At 42.3% G+C, this 12,853-nt stretch overlaps 1 protein-coding gene across 1 annotated transcript in view; it reads right to left on the reverse strand.

Moving 5' to 3' along the window:
• Positions 1-436: 436 nt before the first annotated feature.
• USP39 (ubiquitin specific peptidase 39) overlaps positions 437-12,853 on the reverse strand; it is a 28,897-nt gene continuing 16,480 nt past the window's right edge. Inside the window, exons 10-13 of the mRNA XM_053923674.2 lie at positions 8,312-8,454; positions 3,319-3,454; positions 1,784-1,870; positions 437-951 (exon numbers count right to left, since the gene is read on the reverse strand). Of these exons, the coding sequence (XP_053779649.1) occupies positions 907-951; positions 1,784-1,870; positions 3,319-3,454; positions 8,312-8,454 (411 nt within the window). The 3' untranslated portion in view covers positions 437-906. The remainder of the gene's footprint in view (positions 952-1,783; positions 1,871-3,318; positions 3,455-8,311; positions 8,455-12,853) is intronic.

Consider the following 12,853-nt stretch of genomic DNA (forward strand, 5'->3'; position numbering starts at 1 on the left):
CCACCAGCTGCAGTATCTTCAGCTCTCGCGCATCTTCAATCTGCCACAGAGCTCAGTCCAAGGTCTCACTTCTCCGGACTGCTCCTAAGCAGTGACTGGGCCTGATTATAGCCGTTTTGCTTGAGTCTTCTGACGGGCAATCGCTGCTCTGGGCTCCCCGCTGGCCTGACTGAGACTCAGAACTGCACTGCGGTGAGACCCTCTTCCTCCCCTCTCCCCTCACACAGCCCCGCACTACAGGCTGAAACCTCACCTCCAGACTTCTCATTAGGGTGCGACTACAATTTATCGCTTTTCATCAGATTCTGTTACTGACACACCACCCACCAGCTGACAGGAAGACACAAGCATGATGTTCACCGGATGACAGACTGTAGGGCAGTTCATGAGGCTTAAAAGAAACCGCCTGAGGGAAGGACATAAAACAAGAGGCTGGTTTAAAAACAGGAAAACATTTTATTCATTCCCAAAAAATGTCAGGAAATGATGAGAAGCACAGGGAAAAGTTTACCTATGATGGGAAAAGGGTGCTACCGACTTCATGTTCCTATTCCTAGAATCCTGGGGCTTGGGTGCTTAGGAAAAATCATCTTGTCCTTCAGATACTCGTAGCTACTCAGAAATAAATTACATACACGTGGAAAAGAGTCTGGCCTGCTGGAGTTAGAGGGGAGCTAGATAGGAAGGACATCAATCTACCACAGACCGATCAAAGAAAGGCTGGGGGACAGCGCAGAGCCGTCCCAGGCAGGGGGGCCTCTGACACTCCGCTGTGAACCAAAACCCGTGCAAACTGGGCTGGCCCCGGAAATGAGCCAGCCAGCCTGCGCTCAGTGACAGCTGCAGTATTCTTATTTCCATATCCACCCTAAGTCCCCTAGAAGCAAAGCCCTGACCTGTCCTCCTTCAAGCCCCTTGCTGGTTGGTTTCATCATCTCGCCTCTTCCAAATCTGTAAGAAACAATAGAGTACAAGAGATATTTATGACCTGGCATTCAATCTACAAATATTTGTAAAATATCTATTCCACCCTAGTCAACAGACAGCCTGTGCCTCAACTTGCACATTTGTTAAGTCCCCTGAAGATAACTCATCTTTCAGAAAATTCCCTTTCATTCGATTTTCATTTTTCCACCCACCCATCCCCCTCTCTTACTTCTCATTCCAAACTCCCTTTCTAAAAAAGAACTCATAGTCAAACCTGTAAACTTAGACAAAGTGCTAGGAGTTAACTCTAGAATGAGAAGGGTCTGCCCTCTTTTTTTATAAAGCTATAGCTTGGTGGTCTGTCCTCCTTCTTCACCAGGTCCTAGGGCAGTTATAGAGAGAAGACAGACACTCTGCTCCACACTGGCTCTCAAATCCAATAGAGAAGCCAGTGAAATAAGACGGTTGGTGCTCCAATGAAGACGGCAGAAAGTGTGTAGGGTCACAGTGCTACATCTGCCTAGAGAAATGGGGAAAGCTCCAGAGTCGCCTCCTAACTGGTGTTCTGATGATTCCAGGCTCCTCCTCTTTGAAATCAGATCACACACCTCTGCAAAACTAACCTGGCCATAAACATAACCTCCTTGCTCACTCAGAAACCTTCCACTCCCCTGCTCTTCTCTTCTGTGAAAATCTCTTGGACTCTCAAGGCAATATAATCTCACTCCTCAGTGCATCCCAACAGGCACCCAGCCTAAGCCAGGCTCTACTTCAACCCCACTTCCTGCCTTCACGCACACTGTTCTTCTCACCGACCCCATGGATTCGGCACTGACCAAGCCTGTGGCCAACCCACCTGAATGTAAGCCTCTGACAGCGTGATCATCTGGGGAAGGATGTCAGTTACCTGGAGGTCTTGTAATTCATACCATTTGCCTGTCCCCTGCAAAAAATATGAAGGGCTGATTAGTCTGCTCCCCCTAACCAAAAGTGTGTACAAAGAAAGGACCACAGTCAGAAGAAGAATCAGAATAGCCATGAGACCATCACCCCACAAAAGCCCTAGGTAAAAGGGTGCATGACCTCTGCTAGACATTACTCAGTTTAAAGAGCTGTTAGGGTATTGACCTTGGCAAACACAATTCCTGCCAAAGAGTCCTTTAAGTATAACGGAGTCCAAACACTATATATTTTAAGAAGAATTCGGGTGAACAATAAAGAGAAAAAACAAAAAGTCCTCTACTCCTCACCTAAGATGTCTCTTTGCTGCTCAGAAATGACCAACTGGACACACTCACCTAGGAGGTACAGTGTTAACTACTGGAAACTAAACATGGACATCCCCCTCCCCCCAACCCCCACAGAACACAGAAATCCTCAAGAAAAAGTGCCCTGCCCTGGCAGGGGGGCTCAGTTGGTTGGAATGTCGTCCCATGCAACAAAAGACTGTGGGTTCAATTCCTGGTCAGGACGCATACCTAGGTTGTGGGTTTGGTACTGGTCAAGGAGTGTACAATATTTCTCTCTCACATCAATATTTCTCTCCCTCTTTTTCTCCCTCCCATCCTGTCTCTCTAAAATCAAATAAACAGCCTTGACCGGTGTGGCTCAGAGAGTTGGGCATTGTCCTGCAAGCCGAAAGGTCACGGGTTCAATTCCTGGTCAGGGCACATGCCTGGGTTGCAGGCCAGGTCCCCAGTTAGGGGCATGCAAGAGGCAACTAATCAATGTTCCTCTTCCTCTCTATCTCCCTTCCTTCTCCTCTATCTAAAAAAAATAAAACTTAAAAATAAAAATAATTTAATTAAATCAATAAAATCTTTTTTAAAAAATGCAGCTTCTGACTCAGTAGGTTTGGGTGGGGCCTGAGGTTCTGCATTTCTAACGATGTTCTCATGAGGTCAGTGCTGCCAGTCCGAGGGTTCCACTGTCGGGGGTGAGGCTCCAGTCTGGCTGCACAACGAAACGGACTCTCCTGGGAAACTTTAACACATCAGTGATGCCTGGTTCCCACCTCCAGATACTCTAATGCTGACTCTTAACACTGACTAACATTTTAGGCCAGATAATTCTTTGCGTTGGGGGCTTCCTGTGCATTGAATATTCAGCAGCATCCCTGGCCTCTACCAGAGTTGAAAACCAACACGCACAAATTACACGGTCCTAATGTAACTGGCCTGAGGTGGTGTCCAAATATCAGATTTACTTTAAAATTCCTAGATGAGTCCAATGTGCAGTCGAAATTGAGAACCAGTGCCTTGAACTCACCACTGACAGCTTTATTTCTTGCAGAATCCCAACATCAGGATGAAGAAAGGGCACACTGAAGGGAGCTGCCCTCCTGTAATGCCAAAGAAACAACAGCGACGTTTGCCGCCCTGTGCTACTCACGTGATGTAACACGTGGATCCGGTAGGAGCCCTCGGAGGGCTTGCCGTCGTGTACAATGTTGGCAATCAGATCATAGGTGGTATTCTTATGCACTGCTTGAACTTCCTCAGACAGGTACTCTCTCAGATCCACATTCCTGGTGATGATAAAAATAAAGCCAGAAGATCAAAGACTACCAGGCTGCAGCAACTGTCCTACACAAATGGACCCCAAATCTGTTGGAGTCTATATTTAGAACCCTAGATCTAGGTAGGTTTGCAGACCCAAAGAACACCAGGTTTGTGGAAATTCCCATAAACTGCCATAAAAATTAGTCAAACTAGAAAGACTGACTCTGAAAAAAGCACATTTTAAAAGCATCTCTAGCAGTCAAGTGTAGTGTAGGGCCTAGAGTCATCAGCTTGAACTAGAATCCAGGCTCTTCCACTTCTGGGCTACGCACGAATTTAAGCAGGTTACATAACTTCAGGCTCTTCTACGATGAGATGGGAAGACTAAGTGAGACCACAGGTGTAACCACCTCATCCTCTGCCTGGCCTGGGAATCAGATGCAGCTTCAGGGTTCAGGCACTGCCAGGTCTCCGGCCTCAGGCTATGGGAGACCTGACCACATGATTATGTGGACTGTCGCTGCATGTAATCACAGTTAACAACTGCAGTATGGCAAACCAGGCATGCTGGTTTATTTTTCTTTGATTTTCTGTACATTGCTTTTTTATTTGATTGTCTTTCTTTTAGCCAAGCAGAATAGTTACAAGTAACAGAAACCAACCCGTAGCTTAAGTGCAAAAGGGGAATTTATTCACGATTTTCAGCCCTGGCTGGTGTGGCTCAATGGATTGAACCAAAGGGTCATGGGTTTGATTCCCAGTCAGGGCACATGCCTGGGTTGTGGGCCAGGTCCCCAGCAGGGAGCACGCAAGAGGCAACCAAACATTGATGTTTCTCTCCTGCTCTCCTTCCCTTCCCCTCTCTCTAAAAATAAATAACATCTTTAAAAAAAAAAAAAAAAGATTTTCAGACTAGGAAATGCAGCTGGAACCAGGCACAGGAGAAGAAGCAGGATCTAAGAGAGCTACTTGCCCTCTTTCCTGCTTTTGGCCCCACCTTTACTCTTCTCCCTCCTTGTGCAGCCCGGCTTTTTCTTCTTTATGTGACCCACCTCGGCTACCCCACAGCTTCCCGATTTCTCAGTTCTAGTTGCCAAAAGAAATTACCGACTAGGTTCCTTCAACTGGGGCTTAGAAACATCAAATTTATTTTTAATATCTGAACACTTTCAAATATAAAATAACATTCTTACTGAACTTGGAATGAAATATTTTTGTGTTTTATTTGTTGAACTCTACCTATCAGTTGAATATAAATGTATACCAGTTACTGCAAAGTAAAGGGCTATAATAAATGCTTACTAAGACAGTTATTAAGAACTTTCAAATAGTTAAATGGGGAAAGATTGACAGTTAATGTGAATATTAAGAGAATATATTAACTACGTAATTTTAGGGAAAATATATCCTCTTTAGTCTACACATATTTATGAGAATTTAAGTAACACGAGGTAGAATGAGAGACTGTATCATATTTCCAATCTGTGTGTAACCACATGACGCGCTACCACTCGTAACCTGAAACACGTACTTCATCCCTAGAATGCCTCAGCCATGCTAACAGTGGTTACTACACCTAGTGGTCACTTCTAGGACTTCCAGGCAGCTATCTCCCTTTGAATTTTAGGCTGTAAGTATATTATTTATCCAAAAATACAAAACCTTTTCAATGTAAACAGTGTAATTATAAACAAATACGCAATTTTGCTCTAATTAGGTGTATTATGTAGCTTTCTATGCATTGGCGTGAGCTATTTATTTCTACAGGCCAACAGTGCCCCACATAAACTGCAATACATATTCAATGTTACAGTTTCTACATGAGGCCTAAAAAATCCATGCGTGCTCTAGATAGCCAAACTGCCCACCAGCTGCTTAGAGCTGACTTTCTGGGTTCTATTCTCTTCTACCTTAACAGCTGTACCGACTTGTCTGAAAGAGCCCCTGAGAAATATTCAGGAGTATTTATATTCATGTTTTTATGGCTGAACCAAAACTGTTTAAGTAGCAAAAGGGAATGAAGACATGTTACATCATTTTGTTTTAGAAAATAGCCGAAGGAGCAGACCATACTCATCTCCCAATCAGAACAGCCCAATTTAGAGAACACCTAATTAGCTGGAAGTAAAACCTTACTTTTTTTAAGAAGACTATTTATTTTTAGACAGAGGGGAAGGGTGGGAGAAAGAGGGAAAGAAACATCAATGTGTGGTTGCCTCTCTCACGCCCCCTGCTGGGGACCTGGCCTGCAACCCAGGCATGTGCCCTGACTGGGAATGGAACCAGTGACCCTTTGGTTCTCAGGCTGGCAATCAATCCCCTGAGCCACACCAGCTGGGGCTGAAAGTAAAACTTTAAACCTGTACTCTGAAAACCCTATATCCAAATGAGCAGAGGGCACCCAACTGCAAGTCTGATAAACTCTGGTAAAAAGATGTGTTATAAATAAATAAAACACGGGAGAAGAAGTAGGTATGAAAAGGGTCCTTTTCAAGAATGGGGATTTTGTTAATCTAAAACCAAATTACTCTAAAAGTAATTTCAGTACATAAAGAAATTAAGCACAGAATTAGTCACACAAGTTGACTGTCCCCAAAAGGCTGACTAATGAAGACGTACAGCTGGCCCTCGAGGATGTGGAGGTCAGGGGCACTGATCCCCTGCACAGTCAAAAACCCATGTATATCTTTTTACTCCCCCCAAACTTAACTACAGTTGTCTCCCGGTATCTACAGGGAACCGGTCCCAGGAGCTGCCGCAGATACCAAAACCCAGTGCTCAAGTCCCTTCTACAAAATGGCACGCAACAATGCACACAGCTGGCCCTCCGATCCTCGGATTCCCGTCCGTGGGTTGAAAACACTGTTTTCAATCCGAGGTTGTTTGAATTGTAGATACGAAACCTGGGGACATAAAGGGCACGCTGTATTTATTGAGAAGGATCCACACGTAAGTGCACTCACACAGTTCAAACCCACGCTGTTTAAAAGTGAGCTGTAACTTTTTTCTCAGCTTCTCCAAAGTAAGCTTTCTGAGGGGCAAACCACTGAAGTCACAATTACAAAAATACAATGCAACTGGTGGCAAAATAAACATACTCCAGGCCCAATACGAAAGAAACCAATGGAGCAAGGAAATTTCTGTGGTGACTGAGCAGGAACTACTATCCATACACAGTTTTCCTTTCTCTGGAGCTGCCCTGGAGTCCAGAGTGTCCGTCCCACCAGGAACAGCCTGGTGACTGTGGCAATTCTCAAGAGTCCAGTTCTGAAATAAAACCCTGATAGGCTGACTTTCAAACAAATCTCCTCTGTGGTCCCACTCAAGGTAGCAGAGAGCTGGCCTCCGCATACCGAAATTTCACCCTAATTGTCACACAAACAAGATGCTAGTGAAAGAACAGGAAGAAAAATGTGGGAAAAGAGAAAAAGAACTTGTCCTATATTTCTAACTAGAGAGGTTTTCTCTCCCCCACTCCTGCTGTCCTCGGATTGTATATAATCATGGACCCGGAAGTAGTAAAATGTTATAGCTGGAAGGACCCCTACCCAGAGTATGCAAATGGCCTGCCCAAGGTCACACAGCTGGGACAGCCCAGAACTTACACCTCTTTAATTTACTTAATTAATTTTCTATTTTGAAGTACGTTTACTAAAGCTGGGGACAGTGAAACAAGGAAGGGCTTGTTCTTAGGATGGAAGAAGTAACAGGAGACAGTCTAGGCGGGGTGCTTTAGTTCACTGGAAGGTCAGAGAAAGTGGGGCCTTGGGGGCAAGTTCAGGAGGTTAGCCTGGGACAAGCTGCCACCACCGCTGCACCCCTGGTTGCAACAGACCTCTTTAATTTTAGATACTACCCTCTTAAACAGTGCAGAGAATTCAGAACTGGAACTATTTCCAAAGGAGAAAATTGGCAATCCTGGTACAGTTTGGGCAACTGAGTAATGGAGGGGGATGAAGGGAGGAAGAAAAGATGATGAGGATTTGTCCATTACAGCTCCCATACTACTCTGTGAAGGTTTAAAAAAACCACTACTGAACTACACATCATGTTAGTCTTATCGTCTATTCATCCAAATTCCTCTCAACAAGAAACTGCTATCTTAGTTAAAGGTCAACACAGAGACCCACATTTCTTCCTGCCAGCCCCACTACCAGCTTCTCTATGTTCTCAGAGATACCTTCTTCAACATGCGAAACCCCATGTCTCTTGAGAACGAAAAGTCAACTGCCTACCCTGAAAAGGGCTTTGCAGGAGCTTTATGAGTTAGAGAGCAGCAAAGTAAAAGCACCTGGTGTAATACCTCCCAATTTTGCATTAAAATACTTGTAAATGTTCATGGAGATAACTGCATGGTTAATTACAAATAAGACCATACATCAAAATTTGCAACTTCCTCATCAATAGGGAAAAACTGGACACATTCCAGACTTTACCCTCTGGAGGAAAAATTAGAAGGACCCCAAGATGAGGAACAAATCGGGAGTCATCCTCACTGTCCACACCGTCTAACTACAGTGCGCAAGAAGTGATGACCGCAAATAGACAAGTTGAACTGCTCAGGATTATCTTGAAAGCCAGGCAGAATCCTACCTATCCTACCCTACTTTTATCAACTGTTTTTCCCTACAATGAAAGACTACGATTCCCAGCACGCAACAAGAAAGAAGGTAAAAGGGGGATAGCTTTCATGTAAACATCTATCCTTGAGAACCTTTAAATATTTGTAGCCTTCAAATAAAAACTCTTGACTGATGTAGTGTGGGTAGACTCGGCTCCTTGCAATTTCCAACCAAACAGTCCAAATTAATAGTGGTACGAAAACATGAAAAGGAATTCAGGCTCACTGCCCCTAAGAGGAAGTGAAGCCGGGTAATACTCACGTAATAGGGAAGTTGACAATGGTTGGATTCTTCTCCACAAAGAAATTGTTCTTAGTGAATCTCTTAATACAAAAAATTAGATAGGGAGGCAGCTTGGTGAGCTGGAAGCGCTTCAGAAAGTTCTCCTTGTAAGTCTTATATTCCTACAGATAGAAATAAAATTATCAAATTAGCGCTCAAGTACCAGAGCAGGAAAGACCTCAAATCAATAACCTTCCACCTTAAAACACCAGAAAAATGAAAGTGTTTTTTTCTAAACCTAAAACTAAACTAAACCTAAAACAAGTAGAAAAAGGAAACAAAGTATATTAGGGCAGAAGTTAATGAAATAGAGAATTCAAAAACAGTATTTCCGAAATCAGTAAAACCAAAAGCTTGTTCTTTAAAAAGACAAGCCTTTACTTATATTGACCAGGGAAAAAAGAAAATACTCAAATTATCAGAATCAAAAATGAAGACACTATCGACTTTACAGAAATGATGATGATGATAAAGGAATACTAGGAACAATGGTATGCCAATACATTAGATGCCTTTGGTGAAACAGACAAATCCCTAGAAAGACACAAACTACCAAAACTTAAGAAACAGACAATCTGAGTAAACCTACAAGGAAAGAGATTGAATCTGTTATCAAAACACTACCCACAAAGAAAAGCCCAGGCCCAGATGGCTTCACTGGCAATTTCTACCAAACATTTGAAGAATAATGAACACCAATTCTTCAAAAACTTTTCCAAATATGAAAGAGGAGGGAACACTTTCGAACTTATTTCACAAGGCCAGTGTTACCCTGATACCAAAACCAGTCAGAGACATCACCAAAAAACTACAGATCAAAATTTCTATGAATAAAAATGCAAAAACCTTCAATGAAATACTAGCATATCAAATCTAACAACATATAAGAAGAATTATACACCATGACCAAGTAGGATTCATCCAGAAACATCAAGGTGGGTTAACATCCAAAATTCAATCAATGCACTATACCATACTAACAGAATAAAAAGCAAAAGCTGTAAATCATATAATCATTTCACTAGACACAAAAAAGCATTTGACAAAATCCAACATTATGAGGAAAACACCCAACACACCAGAAATAAAAAGTAACAGTCTCGATCTGACAAAGGGCATCTATGAAGAAGCCGCGCCTGACACCATACTTCACGGTGAACGACTGGACGCTCTCCCGTAAGGTCAGGAACAACAACAAAATGGCTGCATCTGCCACTTCTACTGAACATTGAACTACAGCAGGGTGTCAAACTCATTTTCACCGGCGGCCACATGAGCCTCGCAGTTACCTTCAAAGGGCCGAGTGTAATTTTAGGACTGTACAAATGTAACTACTCCTTGACAGTTAAGCGAGAGCTCAGCGCTGCCGCCACCGGGTGGAAACAAAGTGCCGGCCGGATAAAACGAGGTGGGGGGCCGGATCCGGCCCACGGGCCTTGTGTGTGCCACCTGTGGACTAGAGGTTCCAGCCAGAACAATTAGGCAAGAAAAAAATAATAATAATAAAAAGCATCCAAACTGGAAAAAAGAAGTAAATCTATCTCTACTTGCAGGTAACAATCTCGTATATGGAAAATCCTAAGAAATCCACTACAAAGCTATTAGAATTAGTTCAGCAAGGCTGCAGAACACAAAAAACAATATACAATTATCAACTGAATTTTACATACATGCAATTAATAATCCAAAACTAAAATTAGGAAAAAAATTCCATTTATGACAGCATAAGAGAACTAAAATATTTGAAAACAGTCCTGGCCAGGTAGCTCCGTTGGTTAGAATGTTGTCCCAACTGCCGAGTATGTGGCTTTGATCCTGGGAGAGGACACACACAAGAACCAACCAATGAATGCGTAAATAAGTGCAACAACAAACTGACCTCCCTCTCTCTCTCGTATCAATAAATAAATTTTTTTAATATGCAAGAATAAATTTAACAAAAGTTCTAAACTTACCTCTGAAAATTATAAAACACTGCTAAAAGAAATTAAAGGTATAAGTAGAAAAGCATCCTATGCTCATGAATCAGAACACTTAGTATTAAGATGGCAATAATCCTCAAAATAATCTACAGAGATTCAACACGATCCCTGTCAGAATCCAGCTGACTTCTTTGAAAAAGAACAAAGTTGGAGGGTTCACACTCTCTGATTTCAAAACTAATTACAAAGCAAAATATACATCAATGTAATAGAATGAAGAGCCCAGAAATAAACTATGTGTCTAGGGTAAAATAATTTTTCAACAAGGATGCTAACATAATTCAATGAGGAAAAAAAAGTCTTTTCAACCAATAGTGCTAGGACAACTACGGAGCCACATGCAAAAGAATGAAGGTGGACACTGTACCTCACACCAAACACAAAAATTCATTTAAAATGGATTAAAGACCTAAATGTAAGAGCAAAAACTACCAGTCTTATAAGAAAACACAGAGGTATGTTCATGACCAGAGATTTGAAAATGGATTCTTAACTTTTCTTTTTGTTTTTTTTTAATCTTTACCCAAGACATGCTTTTTATTGATTTGAGAAAGGAGGGCAGGGAGAGAGAAACATCGATGTGAGAAAGAAGCATCAATCACTTGCCTCCCATACACGCCCCGACTGGGGATCGAACCTACAACCTAGGTATGTGCCCTGACCGGGAATTGAACCCTCAACTATTCATTGTACAAGATGATGCTCCAACCAACTGAGCCACCCACCCAGAGTGGATTCTTACATCTGACAACAAAAGCACACACAAAAGAAAAAACAGACTTATTTCATCAAAACTGAAAACTTTTGTGCTTCAAATGATACTATCAAGAGGGTGAAAACACAATCCATAGAATGGGAGAAAATATCTGCAAAGTCGTACATCTGATAAGGGACTAGTATCTAGATTATACAGATGCTCCTCAATCATTCATGATGGGGTTATGTCTGGATAAACCCATGGTAAGCTGAAAATATATAGAGTAACCTGAAAATGCGTTTAATACACCTAACCTACTGAACATCATAGCTTAGCCTAGCCTGTCTTAAATGCACGCAGAACACTTACATTAACCTGCAGTTGGACAAAATCATCTAATACAATGAATACACCGTAGAGCATCGACTGTTAACTCTTATGGTTGTGTGGCTGACTGGAAGCTGTAGTTTGCTGCCAATGCCTAGCATATCACTAGCCTGGGAAAAGATCAAAACTCAAAATGTGAAGAACAGCCCTGGCCAGGCAGCTCAGTTGGTTGGAGCACTGTCCCAATACACCACGGCTGCAGGTTCAATCCTTGGTCAGGGCACATATAAAAATCAACGAATGAATACATAAATAATTGGAACAAATCAATGCCTGTCTATCCCTCCCTCTCTCTAAAGTCAATTTAAAAAAAAAAAAAAAACCTTCATTGATGTCAGCCTACAGTGATTTCTTAGGAATTAATGAGAAAGCACGGGGTGATGGGGACAATCACCACGGACATTAGTACCACATTCACATACCAAGGAGCAGTCTGGTTTTAGCTAAACAAACACATTATAATAGTACTGTTAATCATTTTTATTGGTTTCAAAGTTTTGTTTGTATACACCTTGTAAGTGTGCTATAGTTTTATACTTGCTTAAAAGTTGCAGGTATAAGGAATTTACAGCGACGTTTAAGTTTATACTAAAGTAACATTATAGTAAAAATAAATTTAAATCAATACTCAGGGTCCATGGGAATCTTAATATTAAGTTTGAACAGTGATAATAGGGATCAAGTGACATAGTTGAAAACATCAGAAGAAAAATCTGAGTTTAGATTCCCAGGTCTGTCACTTAAAGCCAATAAAATAAAGAAGTGAGCTATATGAGCCCTAAGGTCTCTCTTTCACCTTCCAAAAATGAAACAACCCTTTAGACATTGCTACCTTGTGTGTGCGTGTGCGTGTGCGTACAAACACGTGCCCGCGACCTGGGCAACTGCCACTGCACACGGCCACCCAGTGCCTGTTCCTCTTATCATGCTCACTAACAGTTCCTGAAAACTGACTTGGGTATTGGATGGAGACAGTAATGGCGGTCAGGGGAGGTGTGTTCTAGAGACTTCTTGGGGTGGCTGCCTAGCTCACAATACTCCCTTCTTAAGGGAAGATCCCTATTCACAGGGTCCTTGACCAGAAATAACACTGATCCAAGCAGGCCTTTCAACTCCCCCCTAGGAGCCTGGAGCAGAGAGGCAGCTGCTGAGCAGTGGAGCAGCTGAGATCGGGCTAATGGCGGCCCTTGTGAGGGACGGTCAACAGACCACCAGTTCTGAGAACGCCATCAATGCAGTTTCTGTCACTCCCAGGTCCTGCTCAGTTCAAGTCTTCCTAAGACATGCCTTCCAATAAAGTTCCTCTTTCCCTTAACTAGTTTTTTTGTTGGTGTTTAATATGCGAAAACAAGAGTCTTCACTAATAAAAGGTTAAATCTATTTAGGATGAAAAAGGGAATTAAACTAAGAAACAGCTCAGTAGATAAAAAGAAATTTTTAACTTGATACGGTAAG

The sequence above is a fragment of the Desmodus rotundus genome, chromosome 5 (genome assembly GCF_022682495.2).
Source record: "Desmodus rotundus isolate HL8 chromosome 5, HLdesRot8A.1, whole genome shotgun sequence".
NCBI lineage: Eukaryota > Metazoa > Chordata > Mammalia > Chiroptera > Phyllostomidae > Desmodus > Desmodus rotundus.